We start from the raw sequence: 14,266 nt of genomic DNA, 5'->3' as shown, positions 1-14,266 counted from the left end.
GAGGAGGACGCACTAACAGCTACCTGTTGGTTGTTAAGCATATGTGCTCTGAGCCAAATAGCCTGGGTACAAATTCCATTTCAGCAACTTGTTTACCTACTGCATGATCTCATACCAGTTCTTCTTGCCTTCTTAGCCTCAATTCCCTCACAATTAAAATGGGGTAATAATATCATCTACCTCCTAAATCAGTGGTCAGGATTTGGTAAGATGACATACATAAAGGGTGCCTATTTGTACAGAAAATTTCCTCAAGGGAAAGCAAACCTTGAACTCCAAAAGTAAAGTATTCTATGCTCACATTAGCTGGGGCTAAAGAAAGAATGGTTAACTAAGTGTTACAATGGTCATCGGATGCTTACTGAAAAGTTTTAAAGACTAGTTTGTGATCAGTTCACTTTGGGAGCTAAGAAAGGACTTCAAGGGTCGGTTGGTTTATGAATTTTAAATACTGTGATAAAACAGAACAAGTGACAACCTTGTGCTTGCTGACAACAAGAATGTGTTTATTCTCAAGGCAACAAAAACTTGGCCTCACTTGGAAAGATGATATTCTTGGACTAATAATATTTAGACCCTGCAAGAGCAAGTCTTAGAATAAATAACTTAGTTAGAAGTAAGCTAGCACTTCTGTTGATCTTGAGGGAGAAAGAACTATGAGGACCAGTCTCCTTTCTCCTGAGGACAAGATGCATGTGAGGAGAGTGAGAAGGGAGGGTGGGCACTAAAGGGGAACCTGTCCCACTGTCAGGAGGTGGAGTGATTTCAATTAATTGTGTATTTGTCATTGCTGTTGCTGTGTGTACAAAAAGATCCTTACTTTTGCTTTTCAGTTTGTAATTCCTCCTCTTGAGCTTTGCACAAGTCCTCTTTAAGGTTGATGACTTGGTCACAGGATAAAGGTGAAGAAATGTAAGTTCCATCGACTTGCAGGTCATCAAAGCAAGGCTTTCTGAAGGCATACGAGTCATCACAGCAGTGACCCACAGCAGCATTGATGGGCTCTGCCTCGTGCCTTCTGCATAAAGCTCCAAGAATTAACTTTGCCTTCCCCAGAAAAGAATTAAAATAAGAGCCATAAGTTTTGTGGTCATTAGGATTATTTTTTTTTATCCATAGAAAACTATTCTCAAATTCTGGTTTTTGCTAAACTCACCCTGAATTTTATCATCTGGGAAAGAGCAAGAGTGTCAGGTGAAGCCTAGTTCTCAACCTTGACCTCCACCTTCCTATTATCCTCAAGGTGAGTTCCCTTGGACCCCATCTCTCAAATTCCTTCCCAGACCAGTTTACAGACAAGTGTTGGCTTGAGGCAGGAGTTCTTTATGCTGCATCAAGTTAAAATCAAGCCTCTGGTCAACACAACTGCTAATTTGATCCAGATATAAGACTGATGATTGGATTTCTTACTTAAAATGCTCAAATCCAATGTGTTTCTATGTTTTATAACTGGACATTGGTAACCACCATCAAACTTGGTATATGGAAAATCCTGTATAAACATTTGTTGAATTATTGGAAAAAATGAATAAATGAATGGTGAAAGGAATCCCTGAATCTTCTTTCAGTTACCTCTTTAATTTTCTTGTCTTCTTCTAGAACAGTCACCTTGCCTTGCTCCCCTTGTGGTGTCTGATACTTACTCTAATGCTGACTGCAAGCCTGCTCTATGCTTCTCTGAGTGTGACCACACAAATGCCTTGTCACTTATGTATGTGGGGATGAAGTGGCTGAAACCATAGAGCATCAGCATTCAATTTACAAGTTTATACATTTTCACAGTAACCAAAGAGATCACTTAAAAGCAAGGTTTTAGGAATATAAACCACAAGTTCCCTAAGGAAGGCATGATTGTTAATAAAAATTTAAAATAAAAGGAAGACAGAGCTGGATAATAAAAATTTTAAATCTGCAACCAAAACAATTATATTTTATCAGAAAAAAATACTCACACATCTGGTGCTGGAAGTGTGCATGATAATTGTGTGAGAGTAAAGGAGATACACAGAGGAAAACTGGCTGTTTTTTACTACATTTTTGATTAGGATGAGTTAGTCTGAAATCAGCAAAATCACTTTTGTTGACTTGAAAAGCCAAGGAATAGATCTTGAGATATGATCCAGGCAAAGGTCTGATGAATCTGACATTCCCAGTTTTTGCAAAGTGACGGTCTTACCCCCGCTGTCAATCAAAGACAATTGACATGAACCAACCAGAAAGAAATTCTCCCAAGGACAGAATTATTTGAGTCCAGTGACAACTCACAGATGTGTCCACTGACATGAGATTGATGCTGGGGCCTGGAGTTCAGAACTTCCCACGATAGGCAAACATGCAGCCAAGGGTGTGCTTACTGAGTCCTCCATGCAGACAAACTGGTGCTCTTGATTCAGTGGGCAGCACTTGGTGGCAGCAGCTGCCATGTTCTTTGTGAGTACAATCAACTCCTGAGACAGTTGTGGGGCTTTCTTCGTATAAAGGACTATAAGCCTGAAAAAATAATGTCTTCTTATTCCTGGCAATGACTCTGTGCCTCAAATGAAGAATTCTACAAAGTGTTTGTCATCATCTGATATTTGTCTCTGATGTGGGATGAGCAAGTTATTAAACTGGGCATAAGTCTTTTCTTTTAGCTCCTATTTCAGTGGTTCGGTGGCTTCTTCAGTAGACCCAGAATTCTCTTTCCACATCACACATTGCTCTACTCTGAACCAGTTTTTTCTACATAGGATCAAGGATTGTATGATAGCTAATGTGGGTGACTGTAAAATCAGACTCAGAGTAAACAGCTTCTGAAATAAATATATGCACAGGTCTTTAAGGCATGTATTAGTTGTCTGTGATATGTAGGAACAGAAGCTACAGCAGCAATCAGGAAACATTTCCTGGTCTCATGGGCTCACACCCTAGTTGGGGAGATAAAAGAGTACACTCAGTGTGATGAGAGGAACACAGAATGCTATAGGTATACATGGAATGGCATTTAATTCCATCCCAGGGAGGTCAGGTAGGCCTCCCAGAGGAAATGACATGGGAGCTGAGAGCCTGACAATAACTAAAAATGACCCATGTGAAGGGGAGTAAATGACCCATGTAAGAGTGGAGCATTTAGAAAGAGACTGAGTGAGATTTTGTTTTTCTTAACTGGGGGGATTGGAAATTGAAAAGAGGGGAAAGAAGAAAGCTTAACTCTAGAAGCAGCTTTACGGTGCTTTTAAGATCATTACGGTTGCTATATAAAGAATCAGTTAGAAGTGGCAAATGGCAGAGTGAGGGAAGGAAAAGCCATGCCAGTAATTCAAGTGAGAGAGGGTGGTGACCTGAACTAGGATAGTGGTGGGGAATGAGGAATTCAGGGAAAGATTTGAATGAGAAAGACTACAAAACTGGACTTGAGGTCAACAGAATATCAGAATCATTTACTGCATTTATGTTATAATGGAGTTAGGGAAAGAATGTATCTGCTTCTTAAAGTATGACCCCTGGATTGGCAGTATCAGTATCCTTGGGTACTTGTTAGAAATATTAATACATATTCTCGTGCACCATCCCAGATTTACTGACTCAGAAACTCTAGAGGAGAGCTGTGTTTCAACAAATCCTCCAGGTAGTTTTGATGCACTCTAAAGTGTGAGAGCCATGGGTCTAATCCTTAAACTAGACATTAACAAACACAATAGTTAAAAGAAAATGAAAACAAATATTCTGTCTGAAATGAGAATAATTTCTCTGGTTCCATTATTTCAGTCATTTAAGTTCAACATTAGGGACACTGTATCAAACTGAATTTTTCCCCAGTACTCTGCTTCTAAGTAGACTATACTGCTGCTGCTGCTGCTAAGTCGCTTCAGTCGTGTCCGACTCTGTGTGACCCCAGAGACGGCAACCCACCAGGCTGCCCCATCCCTGGGATTCTCCAGGCAAGAACACTGGAGTGGGTTGCCATTTTCTTCTCCAATGCATGAAAGTGGAAAGTGGAAAGTGAAAGTGAAGTCGCTCAGTCGTGTCTGACTATACTAGTAAGATCTTAAACATTACTGAAAATTAGCTTATTTTTTGATACTTAATCTTTAACATGGGCTTCTCAAGTGTCTCAGTGGGTAAAGAATCCACCTGCAATGCAGGAGACCCAGACAGACTTGGGTTCAATGCCTGGGTTGGGAAGATTCCCTAGAGAAGGGCATGGCAAACAATTCCAGTATTCTTGCCTGGAAAATCCCATGGAAAGAGGAGCCTGGTGGGCTACCGTTCGTAGGGTCTCAAAGAGTTGGACACAATTGAAGCGACCGAGCACACATGCATACAATCTTTGACAGAAATGGGATTTGCCAGGCTCTCTGCACACAGAGTTTTTTTGTGCACTCCCTCTGACTAATAACTAAGGTATCCATTTATTTCCTCTCTTGATGGTGAAAATACTGTAGTGCTATGGTGACCTGACTTGAAACTGACAAAGCAACCCTAGATTAGATCTCTGTTGCAGCCTTGACTCCAAATTGCAGGCAAAGCCCCAAGCTAAATGTACAGGTGAAAGGTAGAGGCTCCTATGAGATTGCAGAAAGGGGGTCAGGGCCTGCTGGCTCCCTAACCTCTGGGCATTGATTGGAATCTGGAAACTGGACCAAAAAGCAAAGTAAAAGCACACAAGGTTATGTAGTCAAGTATCTTATCAAGATAAGGATAGCTGGGTTAATTTGGAACTGAGTTTTTCCTTGGCCTCTGAGGCTTTAAGGTTGAATATAGACTCTTAGCAACTCTTAGCAGCAAAAGTTAACAAACACTAACAAGCATAATCTGGACAATATCTTAGAAGCATACCTGTCGTGAAAGTTACTATCTCCTAATTTCTTACGTAAATCACACTGATTTTTCACACGCTCATGGCTTTCACGAACCACTCTTTGAAACATCCCTTCCTGAAAAATAAAGATAATCAGTGTTTGCCTATTATTGCGACAATATATCTTGAGGTTAGATTGCAAAATCATCTTCTGTAATAGTTTAATGTAACTGTTTTACTAAACCCAGGGTTTTATTTACTCAGTGAGTTTGGAAATGTTGAGAAAACACATTTTGCTATGACAGGAATGACCATGTACTTTGTGGAGAAAAAAAGTGGGACAACCAGATTGATATTTAGTTTTCTCTGATGTGAACTCATTTGTGGGTTTAAATGGCATATTTTACAACTATGAAGCTAGTCTTTCATCAAGCCAGAAAGAGGTCCTTAAAAGTAATTTATAGATCAAAGTTCAATTGATCAGAATATGTGTGTATATATTGGTTATTTTTAATAACACAGCATTTTTATGTAAACAGTACAGATATGGAGATATGGATGTAGATATAGAAATGTAGATACATATTAAGAAGAACGGTTTAATAAAAACACGTGCCGGATGTGAAGCACTCCACAAATACACATTGAAGGAAATCACATGGAATTCTCAGAGCTAAATACAAATTGAAAAAGTTCTTGAACAATGCAAATAAAATCCCAGTGGGAAGATACAATTGGCCTTGCAGACTTAGCTCTTTGCTAGGAACACTGGTTATCATCTTAAGTAATCAGACCCAGTCCACCTGATCCTAATAAGCAGTGTTCAATAGTAAAAAATTTACCCAATTTGCAAACTGTTCGTCTGGATATAACCCTTCTTGCCTGAGTGGCACTGGACTAGTCACTTGAACCTTCTGAAACCCAATACTTTCATCTATAAAGTGTAGCTAGTACTTCTGCCATTACCTATCTTACCAAGCTGCCGTGAGAATAAAATAGGACACTGGTTGTAACGCTACTTTGTAAACTCTAAACACCCATCCTCCTAGAAGGGGCTATTATCATAGTAAGGGTGATTGTGAAATCTACAGGTGATGCATTGAAAGGTTGCTAACCAGATCGTTCAGGATCCAGTGCCTGATGATCTGAGGTGGAGCGGATGTAATAAAAACAGGAGTGCACAATAAGTGTAATGGGCTTGCATCATCCTAACCATCTCCCCCCACCTCCCTACCACGCCGGTTCATGGAAAAATTGTCTTCCATGAAGTGGGTCCCTGGTGCCAAAAAGGTCGGGGACCACTGTCAACCTACAGAACTCTTAAATCACCTTCATTTAGATTTCTCTCCAAGAACAGGAAGATGCCGGATGTACCTGCTTGGACTCAGATAGAACAAGAAATACCTTCGCCCTCTATCCCCACTTCTCTGTAAAGGCTCAAGCCACTCATTAGCATAACAAAAGCCAGACCCTCCTGGCTCCTGGAAAGCTGTGAATGACATCACCTGGTCAGAGATTTGTAAGGTCACCTGCTTTTTCATGTCAACTGCACAACAGGAGCCACTGCGTGCAGTGTGCTTTCTGGCTTGAAATAGGGACAGTGTCCAGGTCTGCTTGGTGGAAATGGTCAACCTTCCCTCACCCTAACAGGTTATGCTTTCATGCTACCTGCTACCAGGCCAAGCAAACTGAAAGGAGAAAATTGCACAGAGAATGTTTCATAAAACACAGAATTTATAAGGCAGTGACTCACACAGAGAGTCGCTGCTGTGTAATGATGTGACCTTCGGTTTAGGCGGAAATCAGAGTTTGTGTGTAGTGCTTGCAAGCAGAACATGCATAATCATAAAAGCATGGCGCTACTAGCAGCACTGGACTTTTCTCTATTTGTAATCACACCACAAATATGAGAAATAGGTTTCTATAAAAGGAATTTACCCCATGGCTACAGCATTCCGGAGGATTTTCTAATTTACAGCATTTTCCCAGTGAATTTTGATATACTGTATCCACTCTTAAAATGACTGGAAGTGCCAACTCTGGGTGTCTTCTTGAGTATTCATAAAGAAACCTGTTTCCACATGAAGCAAATTAGAGAGTAAACAGTAAGTTTCTGAAGTCATATTTTTCTTTCAAAAGCCGTCTATGTAATTTATTCAATATTTTAAGTAACTTTAAGGTATTTGAAAATTTGGGGTGACTGGCAGGGAGGATTTTCTGGCTATGTTTTGAGATAAGGAAACCAAATCAATAAAATTACGTGATTTTTCCAAAGTCACACAGCAGTGAGGGGCAGATTCAAACTTGAACCTAAAATATTCTGATAACCTTTAGTTCTTGGCTCAGGGTCTCTCCTTACTGTTACTAGAAATTCATTTCAAGTGTGTAGATGAGAACATTTTTCCTAATGACCTTTGAGGCTAGATTTTATAAATATTACAATTTTTGTAAGTATTAAATCACCATCTTCCCCTTGTCCATAATCTATTCCTTCTTCTGGGTTACAAGAAGGAGAAATTTGGACTATAGAATACTTCTAAAGGAATCATAAAATTGCAGGAGGGACCTTTAGAGTGCCTTAAGGAGGGACCTTATCTAACTGCCTCAATTTATAGTTGGAACTTAGAAGCCTGGGGAAATTAAATGGCTTGAACTGCATTTCAAAGCAGATGCATGACTGAATTAGACTGGAACTCAGGTCTCCCAACTCACAGACTAATGTGATTTCCACTAAGTTGTGCCTATCCACTTTTTCAGTACCAAATGCAAGTCTAGGGAAATTGAGTTCAGATAGTGACATTTACTTTTATAAGCCAATGTCAGATGTAATTGCAGAAATATAGCTAACGTCACTCAACAGAAAACTTTGAAGAAAACTCAAATTTTTATGCTTTGTTAGAATTTAGTTGCTCCAAATAATACTTTACACAGTAACTTTGGAAATATTTCAATCACACAATAATACTATCTTAATATTGTATCTTGAAATCAGTTTGCTTTATGACCCAAATAATTTGTACTTCTTCATGGGCACCAGAGATGTTAGTATTCCATCTCTTTAATCTTGAAATGTTATGCAATGGCTTTGATAGTAGGTATTAAAATAATCAGAAGAGCTGGCCATACTAATCTGAGGCCCTTACTTAAACATGACTCTAAGTCTCAAAGCAAAGCTTGCACACACTTGACACTCACTCTGTTTTTAAAAATTCCTATATTGGTTGTCTACATTTAGAACTCAAGAGACCCTCAACTCCCCTCCAAATGCAGTTGATCCAACCACCCAAAGCCTACATTCCCAGATGGCCACAAGTAGCTAGAGCCAAATAGTAGCTGCCACCTTGGATTCCACAGAGCATATCTTCTTGGCCATTTAACCATTGACTGATATTGACTAGCCTCTGCCATCATTCAAGTTTGCAACTTCTCCCAAAGAATCCGTAAATACAATATCCCTTTATTAAGGTTTTATAAAATGCTTTATTACCCTTGTAGGAAGAAATCTTGCTTGTCAGTGAATTGTTTGCATACAGACTGATCCTCTGTAAACCTGCGACGGGGCAGGGACGAGAGATCAGGTTTGTTGTCATTTTCCGAGTTGATAATGCATTCTCCTCGAAATGGTTCTGGCAGTTCACAGCATGGAGTGAATTTGCTAGATAGAATAGCCTGTTTAGAGCAGATGTAGTTCATAAGCTGACTCTATAAAACAGAAAGAGAAGCAGTTATTTTTGATGACTTCATTCTTATTTATTTTTATTGAGAAAAGCAGAGAAAAACTTGGCCTCGTATTGCTTTTTTCTTGGCAAACTGAAAAACCAGAAAGACCATTTATACTGACTCTTTCTAATAAGAAAGCTTGTCTACTTGACCTTATTCAAGTCTCACAGCTCTCAAAGAACTTAAAGGAAGACAGATTGTATTACTGTTTTCAAGTTTAGCCCAACAAAATACAAATAAAGAGTTTTATCACTTGCTATTGTTATTGTTTTAGGATACCAGTTGAGAAAACATTTTATCTCTGTCATTTTCTATATACATTACTATAAAATTACTATTACACTTACATATTTACTTATATGTTAAAAGTAGAAGTGAAAATGTTAGTCGCTCAGTTGTGCCCAACTCTTTGCCACCCCATGGACTGTAGGTCACCAGGCTCCTCTGTTCATGGAATTCTCCAGGCAAGAATACTGGAGAGGGGTAGACCTTCTTTTCTCCAGGGAATCTTCCTGATGGCAAGAATACACAGAAGAACTATACAAAAAGATCTTCATGAGCCAGATAACCACGATGGTGTGATCACTCACCTAGAGTCATACATCCCGGAATGAGAAGTCAAGTGAGCCTTAGGAAGCATCACTACAAACAAAGCTAGTGGAGGTGATGGAATTCCAGTTGAGTTATTTCAAATCCTAAAAGATGATGCCGTCAAAGTGCCACACTCAATATGCCAACAAATCTGAAAAACTCAGCAGTGGTCACAGAACTGGAAAAGGTCAATTTTCATTCCAATCCCAAAGAAAAGCAATGCCAAAGAATGCTCAAACTACTGCACAATTGCACTCATCTCACACGCTAGCAAAGTAATGCTCAAAATTCTCCAAGCCAGGCTTCAACAGTACGTGAACCATGAACTTCCAGATGTTCAAGCTGGATTTTGAAAAGACAGAGGAACCAGAGATCAAATTGCCAACATCCACTGGATCATCAAAAAAGCAAGAGAGTTCCAGAAAAACATCAACTTTTGCCCTATTGACTATGCCAAAGTCTTTGACTGTGTGGATCACAACAAACTGTGGAAAATTCGTCAAGAGATGGGAATACCAGACCACCTGATCTGCCTCCTGAGAAATCTGTATGCAGGTCAAGAAGCAAAAGTTAGAACTGGACATGGAACAACAGACTGGTTCCAAATAGGGAAAGGAGTACATCAAGGCTGTATATTGTCACCCTGCTTATTTAACTTATATGCAGAGAACATCATTCAAAATGCTGGGCTTGCTGGGAGAAATGTCAAAAACCTCAGATATGCAGATGACACCACCCTTATGGCAGAAAGCGAAGAACTAAAGAGCCTCTTGATGAAAGTGAAAGAGAAGAGTGAAAAAGCTTGCTTAAAGCTCAACATTCAGAAAACTAAGATCATGGCATCCAGTCCCATCACTTCTTAGCAAATAGATGGGGAAACAGTGGAAACAGGGACAGACTTTATTTTGGGGGGCTCCAAAATCACTGCAGATGGTGACTGCAGCCATGAAATTAGAAAATGCTTGCTCCTTGGAAGAAAAGCTATGACCAACCTAGACAGCATATTAAAAAGCAGAGACATTACTTTACCAGCAAAGGTCCATCTAGTCAAGGCTATGGTTTTTCCAGTAGTCATGTATGCATTTGAGAGCTGGACTCGCAAATGGATTTGAGAGTTGAGAGACTTGAGAGTTGAGCACCGAAGAATTGATGCTTTTGAACTGTAGTGTTGGAGAAGACTCTTGAGAGTCCCTTGGATTGCAAGGAGATCCAACCAGTCCATCCTAAAGGAAATCAATCCTGAATATACACTGGAAGGACTGATGTTGGAACTGAAATACTTTGGCCACCTGATGCAAAGAACCAACTCACTGGAAAAGACCCTGATGCTGGGAATGATTGAAGGTGGGAGGAGAAGGGGATGACAGAGGATGAGATGGGTGGATGGCATCACCGACACAATGGACATGAGTTTGAGTAGGCTCCAGGGGTGGGTAATGGACAGGGAGGCCTGGTGTGCTGCAGTCCATGGAATCACAAAGAGTCGGACACAACTGAGTGACTGAACTGAACTGAACACACACACGCAAATTAGTACGTGTGTATATGAACAAACTAAACTCTACACTTAAGGAACTCACAGGTTTAGTTGGAGAGTTTAAATAATTAAACAACAAAATAATGCATTATAAAATAAATTGTTAGAGAAATATGTATATTATACTTTGGGTGAGAAAAGAAAGATTGCAATCCCAACTGGATAAGATCAGAGTAAAGACCTTGTATGATTTCAGTCTTGAATGACAAATATAAGTTAGTTGGAAACAAATGGAGAGAAAAAAGCATACTAGAAATATCCATATTGGTCTATAAAGAGTCTTAGAGGTGAAGACCATGACATACTTGGGAAATGATATTTTAGGATATTTCGAACTTACTGGGAATATTTAGTTGAGATAAAGATCAAGGAATCAGGAGAGAAGGAGAATGTACCAAAAGCCTAGATCTGAGAATGGTAAGTGGAAGCTGCATTATGGGGTCAGGTTGAGATCAATAAGGAGAATGTCTACATTAGTTTGGAGACAAGTCTGCCCTCAGTGGCTTACTAGGATCAAATCTGTTTCAATAAAGTCCTGTTGAAAGGGGAGGCATTGGGCCTGCAGGCAGTAGTTCTGGCAACAAGGCTGGCAAAGGCTCTGTCTTCATCCACCTATAGATTCTTTTATTTTTTTTTAAATTTTAATTGGAGGTTAATTACTTTACAATATTGTGTTGGTTTTGCCATACATCAACATGAATCCGCCACGGGTATACACGTGTTCCCCATCCTGAACCCCCTCCCACCTCCCTCCCCATACCATCCCTCTGGGTCATCCCAGTGCACCAGCCCCAAGCATCCTGTATCATGCATCAAACCTGGACTGGCGTTTCATTTCATATATGATATTACACATGTTTCAATGTCATTCTCCCAAATCAACCCACCCTCTCCGTCTCCGTCTCCCACCAAACTGGAGCCTATTATACAGAGTGAAGTAAGCCAGAAAGAAAAACACCAATACAGTATACTAATGCATATATATGGAATTTAGAAAGATGGTAATGATAATCCTGTATGTGAGACAGCAAAAGAGACACAGATGTATAGAACAGTCTTTTGGACACCTATAGATTCTAACATTGCCCTCAGATTGGGAGTGTTTTGGCCAGGAGATTTTATAGGCCAGGCCAAGAAATGGCATTGGAAAAGATGCACTGGTAAAGCCCCTGATGCTGTGAAAGACTGAAGGCAAAAGGAGAAGGGGGCAGCAGAGGATGAGATAGTTAGATGGCATCACTGACTCAACGGACATCAATTTGAGCAAACTCCAGGAGCTGGTGAAGAACAGAGGAGCCTGCCATGCTGCAGTCCATGGGGTTGCAAACAGTTGGACATGACTTAGCAACTGACAAAAGAAATGACATAAATCACTTCTGACTCAGTTCAGTTCAGTTCAGTCGCTCAGTTGTGTCCGACTCTTTGCGACCCCATGAATCACAGCATGCCAGGCCTCCCTGTCCATCACCATCTCCCAGAGTTCACTCAGACTCATGTCCATCGAGTCAGTGATGCCATCCAGCCATCTCATCCTCTGTCGTCCCCTTTTCCTCCTGCCCCCAATCCTTCCCAGCATCAGAGTCATTTCCAATGAGTCAACTCTTCGCATGCTCCACCTATTTGTAAGACTGGAATAGTCTTACTCCATTTTCCAAGAACGCTATCTTGGGAAAGAATAATAAATTAAACAATCCTTTTGCAAAACTGATTAATTAAAAGGATAAGGAGGCAGAGTTACATAATTGATGTTTTTAGTTATCCAATAATAATATTGTCAGGCAGAACTCTATTTCTAAATGAGAAAATACTAGTGAAGGAGAAGTTTTAAAGGAAAGTGTATATTTCAAGTCCTGACAAAAATAAGGACAATTGAGTCTCATCATTCACAGTAGTTATTAACACTGAATTCGTGAATATTGAATCATCTGCCCTGGAGGAAACAGAGGATAAAGTTTTTACATGGCCACATGTTCATGAACAAATCAAGACATAACCCTTGTTTTGTGTATGTTTCTGTTTTAAAACTCCTTATTTAATATACAGCAGTCCTCCCATCCCTGTTTACTGCAGGGGAGACACTCCAATATCCCCTAGTGGATGCCTAAAGCTGCAGATAGTACCAAACCTTCTATATTTTTTCCTGTACATGCATACATATGATAAAGTTTAATTTATAAATTAGGCACAGTGAAAGATTAACAAAAGTAACATAATAAAATTATAGCAATATAATGTAATAAAAGTTATATGAATGTGGTCTCTCTCAAAATACCTAATTGTTCAATTTTAATGCTTTTTCTATCTTAACTAACTAAGCACTTATCATGAACTGTAGCCAAAACTTTGGCAGTTTGATTTGTGACAACAAAACTAACACGAATTTATTTTTCCTTCTTCACAATTTCACAGATAAAAGATTTGTTCTTACCATAGATCTGGGTGACCTCAGCATGTGATTTTTTTTCTTTCCCTATTAAGGAGAACTTTAACCTTTCCACCTAAAGGATGCACTTTACAGCTTCTCTTTGGCCAGCATCACTACGCTTATGCACTAAGGTCAATGTGTGACTTGAACCCAATCACCATGATCCCAGGGCAGCCAATCTGGTGACCTATATGACTATCATGACTAATCCACACGAAACGCTAGACAAAGAGATGATTCACATCCCAGATGAGATGGAACAAGATGGCACAAGATTTCATCTTGCTGATCAGAATGGTGCATAATTTAAATCTTAGGAATTATTTTTGGATTTTTCTGTTTACTATTTTCAGATGGAAGTTGACTATGGTTAACTGAAACCTTAGGAAGCAAAGCAAGAAGTAAGGGGGACTACTGAGTATTGGCAATTTATTCACATTGAACTCACAGCCACTAACACTGTTACTCATGCATGAACAAAGCTTATCTAAAATACATAGTCTTTCTTCAAGGCACAACACAGCTTCTTGTGCTTAGGAACACTGGGCAATTCTTCAGTATTATATGCAGGGCCATTTTAAACAGCTACATCATCAACAAAAATGCAGAAAACATGGCATTAAATGAACATTTCTTTACAGCACGAGAGCTACAATGGGAAGGCAGAGAGCATCGCCTTGTTCTATTGCAGCTGGAAACATGTGCATCAGACAACTTAAATTTCCACTGCTTTGAACATGCATAAGTTTCTGGGAATGACCACAGAGTGCTGTGAGTATTGATTTTGGGGTTACCAAAAAATTTTGGCATGTAGGTGAATTCACAAGGACAGAATTCATGAATAATGAAGATTAGCTGAGAAAACATTTAAATGAATCCATAACAGAAGAAATGGAGAAGCTGTCACACCAGGTTATATCTCTATCCCTGTTCCAGCTTCACAGACAAACCCTCACAAAATAGATAGGTTACAGTAATATTTATTTCAGAGAATTCAAAAGGAAAAAAATTCTAATCCATATCTTAGAAGTGAGCATAACTGGATACCAAAACCTGATCAAGTATGTGCCAAAAAAGAAAGTTCCAGATCCAGTTCACATTTAAACATAAATGCAAAAATTTGACTTATATATGTATAATATACATAGAGAAAGGCAGAGAGAGAGAGAAAGGCTAGAGATGGAGTAAAATAAGATTGACTTGAGCAATGTAA

The 14,266-nt window shown here is 39.5% G+C and overlaps 1 protein-coding gene across 1 annotated transcript in view; it reads right to left on the bottom strand.

Annotated features, from left to right (window-relative positions):
- Positions 1–14,266, bottom strand: part of LOC133249690 (alpha-fetoprotein-like) — a 63,832-nt gene that overhangs the window by 32,451 nt on the left and 17,115 nt on the right. Inside the window, 5 exon segments of the mRNA XM_061420454.1 lie at positions 821–1,047; positions 2,266–2,490; positions 4,819–4,916; positions 6,719–6,851; positions 8,268–8,482. Of these exon segments, the coding sequence (XP_061276438.1) occupies positions 1,038–1,047; positions 2,266–2,490; positions 4,819–4,916; positions 6,719–6,851; positions 8,268–8,482 (681 nt within the window). The 3' untranslated portion in view covers positions 821–1,037.

This window comes from Bos javanicus, chromosome 6, assembly GCF_032452875.1.
Source record: "Bos javanicus breed banteng chromosome 6, ARS-OSU_banteng_1.0, whole genome shotgun sequence".
NCBI classification, from domain to species: Eukaryota; Metazoa; Chordata; class Mammalia; order Artiodactyla; family Bovidae; genus Bos; species Bos javanicus.
The sequence above is the reverse complement of the archived record's forward strand: the minus strand, read 5'-3'. Positions and strand labels throughout refer to the sequence as shown.